Source organism: Microtus ochrogaster, chromosome X, assembly GCF_000317375.1.
Source record: "Microtus ochrogaster isolate Prairie Vole_2 chromosome X, MicOch1.0, whole genome shotgun sequence".
NCBI classification, from domain to species: domain Eukaryota; kingdom Metazoa; phylum Chordata; class Mammalia; order Rodentia; family Cricetidae; genus Microtus; species Microtus ochrogaster.
In genome coordinates, this window is record NC_022026.1 from 45559795 (window position 1) to 45568493 (window position 8699).

At 42.2% G+C, this 8699-nt stretch overlaps 1 protein-coding gene across 1 annotated transcript in view; it reads left to right on the forward strand.

Annotated features, from left to right (window-relative positions):
* Ca5b (carbonic anhydrase 5B) overlaps nt 1-8699 on the forward strand; it is a 53596-nt gene that overhangs the window by 23718 nt on the left and 21179 nt on the right. The window contains exon 3 of the mRNA XM_005358763.3: nt 3419-3616. Within this exon, the coding sequence (XP_005358820.1) occupies nt 3419-3616 (198 nt within the window). The remainder of the gene's footprint in view (nt 1-3418; nt 3617-8699) is intronic.

Sequence of the window (8699 nt, forward strand, 5' to 3'; positions counted from 1 at the left end):
CAGGCTGGTCTTGAACTCACAGAGATCCGCCTGCCTCTGCCTCCCGAGTGCTGGGATTAAAGGCGTGCGCCACCACCGCCCAGCTCTCCTCTTTTTCTTGTTGGCCTTGATCCTGTCCATTCTTGGTGCTTCACTTTTTTTCCTTTTTATTGAAACTTTACTTTTTAACTTTTATTGATTCTTTGCAGATTTCACATCATGCATTCCAATCCCAGTTATCTCTGTCCCCTAGCATCTACCCTCTGCCCTTACGACCCCCTTCCCCACCAAACAAACCCAAATTTAAAAGAAAAACCAAAACCCAAACAAAATAAAGAAACAAAAAAACCAAACAAAAGGAAAAAAGAGAGGGAAGAATCTTGTCATGGAAGCTATAGTGTGGCCCATTGAGTCACACAGTTTATCCTTTAGTTCATTCCTCTCTTTCTTAAAAATTTATTTGTTCTGTCTGCATGTATGCTTGCAGGCCAGAAGAGGGCACCAGATTTCATTATGAATGGTTGTGAGTCACCATGTGAGTGTGGGAATTGAACTCAGAACCGCTGGAAGAGCAGCCAATGCTCTTAACCAGGGGCCACCTCTCCAGCCTAGTTCATTCATCTTTACTTGCAAGTGTTCATTGACACAGGTCATTAGTCTGGCTTGAGGATTCTGGCTTCTGCTATGCCACTGTTGATGGGCTCCCAATGGGGCTCCTCTAGGATAGCCTGTTGTTGTCCTGTGTCATAGAGATCCCGCTGTTTTAGATCTGTAGGTTCATCTCCTTTACCTGCCCTAACAATTCATAGATGAGGCAGATGTTGAGGGGGGGCAACACATAGCCCTGGTTCTGGGCCCTGCTGGTAGCTGGATTGGTCAGGTCACCAGCTGTCCCTTATCATCACCACCCAGATGAGTTCTCCAGCACTGCCCAGGCTAGCTCACTCAATGCAGTTTGCAGCAAAGATAAAAAAAAATGATTGTTTTTTTGTCAGGTGCTTTTAATGCCAGGACTTGGGAAGCAGAGGCAGGCAGATCTCTGTGAGTTCTACAGAGTGAGCTTCAGGACAGCCAGGATTGCACAGAGAATCCTGTTCTCAAACAAAAAACGAAAATCAAACACAAAAAATAGTTTTTTTAAAATATAATATATCCTGATTACTGTTTCCCCTCCCTCTACTCCTCCCAGTTACTCTCTGCCTTCCCTCGATCCAGATCCACCCCTTTCTGTCTCTCATTAGAAAATAAACAAATTTCTATTATTATTTTATTAGTTTTTCTTTGTATGTTTTAGTCAGGGTCTCTGTATAGCCCTCACTATGTATACCTATGTAGGCTAAGAAAAGAGACAGATTTCTAAGGAATAACGTATAATAAATATAACATAATATATAGATAAAAAACTGACATGTTGGGATAGGACAAAAAAAGAAGGAAAAGAGCCCAAGAAAAGACACAAGACACAGATGCAGAGGAAGAGATCCACTTGTCCACACACTCAGGAATCCCATAAAAACACTAAACTGTAAGCCATAATATATACTCAAAGGATCTGTAGCGTTAACGGGGGAAAAAAATTTAAATCCAAAATAAAAAAATAAGGCAAGTAGTAGTGGTACACACCTTTGATCTTACCACCGGAGAGGCAGAGGCAGGTAGTCAAGGCCAGACTGGCCTACAGAGAGAGTTCCAGGACGGCTCCAAAGCTACAGAGAAACCCTGTCTCGAAAAACTAAAAAAAAAAAAAAAAAAAAAAAAAAAACAAAAGAAAAGGCTAAAAAAAATCCCTGTCACAGCCTTATGAGACAAGGTACCACCAAAGATGCTGTTGGCTTTCTACTGGCCATGTACTGCTGCTGGGCAGGCAGCCTACCCTTAAGAGTAATTTGTTTCCCAGTGAAACTTACTTTGAGATAACAAAATTTTCATTTGCAAGTGGTTATCAATTGGAGATAATGCTGGCTTAGGAATGGGGACAGGTGCCCACTTTTTAGCTCTAGGACCCCATCTGGTGCCAACGTGAGCAGGCCCTGTTCATATGAGCTTCAGTCATGTTGATTCATTAGACCCTGTTTCCTTGGTGTCCTCCATCCTCTCTGGTTCTTTCCACCTCCTTTTCCACAGGGTTCCTTGAGTCCCGAGGGGAGGGATTTGATGAACACATCTCATTTAGGGATTAATGTTCCATGGTCTCTTACTCTCTGCATGTTGTCTGCCTGTAGGTCTCTGTATTTGTTTTCTGCTGCAGGAGGAAGCATCTCTGATAATGACTGAGCAAGGCACTAATCTGTGAGTAGAGCAGAATGTCATTAGGAGCCATTTTATTGCTATGTTCTTTCAGTAGAACAGTAGTATTTAGTCATTAATTGTTGATCTTAGTGCCCGTGTTAATGAATGGTGTTTTGTTCAGAAAGTCTTTTCCGGCGCCAATTCATTCAAGGCCATTCCTCACTTTCTCTTCTACCCAGTTCACTGTATCTGGTTTTATGCTGAGATCTTTGCTTTATTTGGAGTTGAGTTTTGTTCAGGGTGATAAATCTATTTGTATTGTTTTACATGCAATCATCCAGTTTGACCAGGCAGACCACCCCCAAATTAATAGGTGTGAGTTCTACTCATTATTTCTGGGTGGCTTAACGGGTCGATTTGTGTTAGCATCAAGAAGTCTGCTGGTTTGTATTGCTACAAAGACCTGGGCTTGGCTCGATGGAGGAAGGAGCAGCACAAGTTATATAGCCAGTGCCAGTTTTGGACAAACTATATAGTATACTTTAAAAGACTGTGTCCACGGTCTTGTGACAAACTGTGGGCATGAGGGACCTCAGCAATGCTGGTGTCTATCCAGGCCTTACAGAGTGAGTGGCTGCTTGCTCCTCGCAGCTCTTGACAGAGGTTAATCTAGCACGCACACGTATACAGTACAGTCATCTTCTAGGAGGCAGTCTATACCAGCCAGCCAATTGAAAATCGACAATACTGAATCGAAGTTTGTTTCCCAACAGTTCTAACCTTGTTTCCTTTGCTGAGATAAAGTGTGTTACTGAAGGTTCACTTGACTTTGTATTTGAAACCAGTTTAGGTGGATGGAGTTCAAGAAACTGCCGTGAAACAAAGAGCAGCATTTGTGAAAACCATTTCCACACTCCGATCCCCATGTATTTTGCTGATCCCGCAGAACTGATGGCACTGGCTTCAGGTCACCTTAGCAGACAGGCTGAGATGGGTTGGTTTTATTGAGATGACCGAATGACGATTCCCTGGCAAGGTGCTCTCTGGCCGGCCCTGGTTTCCGTTATGCAGCTGATTAAGGCCCCAAGTTTCTGAGACTGGGAGCTAGCTGCCTTTGCCCTCTTTGGTTTCTTCCCAAATGGGATGGTCTTATGTGTGGTGCTAGAATAGTGGCTGTTCTTGCTAACTGCCTGGTCTTTCTCTCTCCTAGTACCTCCACTCTGGGAGAACTTGGACCTTGTTCCTGCGGGTGATCGACAGTCACCCATCAACATCCGATGGAGGGACAGTGTTTATGACCCTGGCTTAAAACCTCTCACTATCTCTTATGACCCCAGCACCTGTCTCCACATCTGGAATAATGGGTACTCTTTCCTTGTGGAATTTGAAGATTCTACAGATAAATCAGGTAAAAGCAAGATCTGGTAGGCATTTGTAAAGTGAAAGGAACTATGTTATACCAAAACAGGCAGTCTTCATGATACCAGTGACCTCTTTATTAACAATGATGTGAAACTCATTGGTTTTACTTTTTGAATATATGTAAAATGTTTTTATGATCATTTCTTCCATCCAATAGAAGTGATGTTTTATTACTTACATATAAATTCTATAACCATTATAGAAGAGAATATGTGAAATTTAACTTTGCTAGAAATTTATTTTGTATATATATATATATATATTCAGTTGGTACAAGTTTTCCTCTGCTTGCTGACCTTACAGGAATCAGCATATTAAACAGAAATATTATTAATCACATTTAAGTTATCAGATTGCAATATGTCTGAAATGGGCCAAAAATAGTATTTATGTGTGTGCTAGATTATAGTCTTAACTATCTAAGGTGTATCACATATTAGAGAAATAAAAAACTTATATCATGCTAGTTTTGTTAAACAGTATTACTTAGTTTTGCGGGGTGTCGTGGCATACACCTTTAGGAGGCAGAGGCAGGTGGATCTCTGTGAGTTCAAGACCAGTCTGGTCTACAGAGTAAGGTCCAGGATAGCCTACAGAGAGATCTCATCTCAAAGAAAACACTATGAATTTGATGATGTCCAGTAATTATTACTTTGAGACAATTATTCAAAATAGTATAGATAATGTAGTGGTTCCCAATTAGGAACAGTTTTGACACCTTCCTCCCATTGCTCCATTTCCTCCCATAAACCCTGGACAGGGGATTCTCCGGAAACTCTGTAGACATTTTTGTGTATTTCAACTCTCAGGGAAGGTGAACACAAGTAGCATTTTAGACCCAGAATGGTGCTGAAGGTCCTATGGTGCACAGAACACCAAGCAGGCCTTGGATCACTTTAGAACTGATGTTGGCAGTTCCTGAACTCAAGGAAAATGGCTTTCTCTCATGAATATGAGAAGGTGGGTCCATCACAGTGATGCTGGGTAAGGTAAAAACATGTACTTTAAAAGCACCGGCATATGTAACTGATCTGGGAATCTCAGCTGTTCCTTTGTTTTATTTGCATTTTCCTGTAACTCTTGGATGCTTAGATATGGTGCTCTGGCCTCTTTGGTTCCCTGGACTGCAAACAGACCACTCTTCCAGTGGTCACTCTTTCTCTCTCTGATTATCTTCCTGCTACAAACTGCAACATTATACAGTAATTGCTCAGCCATCTTCACAAACGACTTATCAGAACCAAGGGATCTGGTAAAGGCTAAACCAAAAGGCAGGCTTTTTGGCATTACTGCTTTGTGAATAAAGTGGCTGTCTTTTGCGGTAGATTTTTCGCTGTAGCTGAACACCCTTTCTGTTTCAGTTTTGGGAATTGATTCTCTAGTCCAGAACAGTTTCCCACTGCCAGCTTTCATTCGTCTCTCCCAGGTAAACACAGAAATCTGCCTTCCTTTAATTATCTTTATCAGTAGGCGTTTGGTCAGTGTTTAGGGCCCAGACAAAGAGCATTCCATTTAAGATAGTCACAGATATTCAAGGACATAGAATTACTGCTTACTCAAGCTGCTGCTCTGGTTTTACCCCACGACCAGAGCTACTGATAACAGCATACCCCAGAACTGATCATTTAGAGGCCTGGGTCTCCTCTTTGTTTCTTCCGCCTAGAATAATAAGTATTTAAAAATAAAAAAAAAAAACCTGAGCAATAAGTGGGCCCATAGAAAATGAAGTGTCTATCTGATGTATGTGCTTTCTGATAAAGAGCCATCAGCTTCTCCCTGACTCCATGCATGCTAAGAGAAAAGAAACAGTGTACTGATTTAAACAATCCATGCCTTATTCATAATTGTACTGAAAATAAACTTTTTGACTCTTTCTAACCCCCTAAAAATGTACCGTAGCGCACTTCTCCTTTAGAATTCTTTGATGATTTAGTTCCTTTCTTAACTAACTTTCTTCATTAAGGAGTCATCAGACATGCACGGATCTGTGTGTCTGTGTGTGAAAACTCCTATCTGATTTTCTATGGGGCAAAAGAATTCCAGCCCTGGAACCTATTAGGACTGGGCAATTGCTGGTTGTAAGGATATATATATATGACTGGGAATGTTTGGAACGGGTGGAACAATGAGAAATGATGGATTGAAGAGAGAGTAAATAAACATGGGTAGACAGAACCTGTTGTGGGTAGACTTCTTTACCCCCAGATTTTTAGTCCCTCCTTTAGTTCATCCTGGCATCTTTAATTGAACCCCGAACGGAAGCCTTAAAGGCAAGAACTTTGAGGCTCCCGATATCTTCCTTCTAGCATCCTTCTCTGCTGTGATTCAGTATTCAAACCCGTCCTTTTGTACTGCAAGGTCTCCACATCCCCCGTTCTTTGCTTTGTCCTATGTGGGTGCCTGTGCGTGTGTAGTATATGTAAGCGTATGTAGTGCATGCAGATCTATGTAGCCATGCATGTGCATGCAGAAGCCACAAAAAGATGTCAGGTGTCTTCCTCTATTGCTAGCCACCTTATTCCCTTCAGACAGGGTCTCGCACTGAACCCAGAGCTTTCATTTCAGCGAGGCTGGCCTGCCAGTAAAATGTTAGGATTCTCTTTCTGTCTTCCAGGGCTGGGGTTTCAAGCATGTGTGGCCAGGCCCAGTTTTGCATGGTTGCTGGGGATTAAAACCCAGGCCCTAAGGCTTGCAAAGCAAATCCTTTTACCCACTGAGCCATCTTTCCACTCTTCTCTGCTTTATAGTGCAATACAGCCCCTTCCCCAAATCCTTAATGTGTTATTTAACGTGCCTCAAACTAAGAAGGAATTTGCTCTTTTTCCTTACAGATCTGTGAACATTTTTCTCATACTTTCCCCCAAACTTAGAATTTATTCCCCATTTCCACTGCAAGCTTGTATTACCCCATATGTAAGAATTCCAGGAAATTTCAAAACAGCAAACTAAGTTCCTGTGTTCCCTGTTACTGTGCTGGCGCTCAGCTGCTATCCCTGTTGGCCTAATAGGCAGACCTAGCTGTGGGTACCGACCTGCACACATTCACTCTGGATATACCTCACAGTCCCTTCAGAGTCAGTCACAGCACCGTTCCTGGTAATTTTCTTTCTGTCTGCAGACGCTAGGGTGTTGGTCAGCTTTGAAAGCCCTTGGTGGACTTAGCAGGTTCACAATTTATCATGGCTGTGTTGAGTGGGGAATCACAGGAAGCTGTCCCATGGTTTCTCTGAGCCAAGTGAGTTAAGCCCAAGAGCGTTCAGAGTTAAATGGCTACTGTTTTGTTTTGTTTGAGACTGGATCTCATGTAGCCGAAGCTAGCCTCTAGCTCTCTGTGTAGCCAAGGATATCTTGAACTCCTGATCCTCCAGCCTCTGCCTCTCAAGTGCTGCTATTGCATGTGTGCCCCGACCTGGCTTCCATAGCTGTTTTAAAATTTTGTAGCCTCTCTTTTTCTTTTGAACTGTAGATTTAAGAAGTCCTATTCTACTCTTTCACATGGGTAATCTCAGAGGAAAACCAAAGAACTCATGTTTCCATCACAACAGATGTTTCGATTCTACAGACCTACCTGACTAACATCCCTCTGATGCTGTTTCCCTGAGTGAGTCAATCCCTAGCAGTCAGTCCACTGTTTTTATAAGCATGCAAGACAAATTCTTGAGGAATTGCTTATTTTTCACTTTCTCGGAATGGACTCAAAGTGACAGCTTTTTTATACCGCTTGATTATCATCTCCTGTTGAATGCCATCACTCTCTACTAAGTCCGTAACTTTCTCTCTCTCTCATTTTTCCTTTCAGTGATTGACTGCCTCTTACTCCCTGCTTATTCTTCATTGTTGGTTCTTCCTCCTGTCTCAAAAATAAATCCACAGTACTCCAAAAGAGGCAAAAATAGAGTACCTACGCATCAAAAGTAAAGAAAATAATAAAAGAAAGTAAAGACATGCTAGAAATGAAGAAAAGCAAGGAACAGTTCTAGGGAGAAAAATCTAATTTATGAGTTTCAAAATACAATAGGAAATGAAAATGCCCTAAGAAATGCTGTTGCAGAGTGTGTTGTATGATCTGGAATAAAGTGAAGGAAAAGAGCCAGGGAAGTTATGTGACATAAAGCATCCTGCCAGGTCTTAGAGCAGCTAAAGCATCATTTTAAAGGGAAATTCATAGATGAAAAGGCCCACAACAGAGAAGAGGGTTGTCCCATCACTAAACTTAGCTTCCCACCCTAAGAAACTGCACCAGAAGAAATTAAACCCAAAGCAGAAAAGAAGGCCATGATAATGAGCTGAACAGAAATCAATGGAATGAAAAAGTGGTTCTTTGGAAGGAGCAACAGCATCGACAAAGGATCAATTAGATGAGCCAAGAAAACATTAAAGAAGACGCTATTAAAACCTGCCATGACTAAAGAGGCAACATAACCTACCTACCAGAAACTCACGGCTCTAGACTAGAAGGCATGTGAGCGCCACACTGCTGTCCTTTTCGGAGTATGGCTTTGTTATCCGGATCCCCTGTTCTAGTTTTATTTCTGTCGCTCTGAAAATATCCTAACAAAAAGCAACACAGGGAAGGAAGGGCTTATTTGGCTTATGGTTCCAGCTTATAGTCCATCACTGGAGGGAAAACAAGGCAGACATTTAAAGCTTCACAACCATGGTCAAGAGCAGAGAGAGAAATGCCTAGAATATTGTTTGCTGGTTCTCCCTGGCTAGTTTTCTCTATTCTTATACCATCCAAGTGGTGCCAAGCCATGGTGCCAGTTGTATTCAGGGTGGGTCTTCCCACCTCGATTAACAGTCAATCACCCACAAACATTCCCACAGGCCAACCTGACCTAGCCAATTTATCAACTCAGACTCCATTCGCGAGTGTTTCTGGGTTGTAGCAAGTTGGCTTTTAAACTCACAAGTTGGTACAGGGATGCACACTTTTAGTACCAGTACCAGGCAGAGGCAAGCATATCTCTGTGAGTTCTATGCTAGCCTGATCTACAAGAGTGAGTTCCAGGACAGCTGGGGTTACACAGAGAAACCCTGTCTCAAAATCAAAAGAAGAAGAAGGAGGA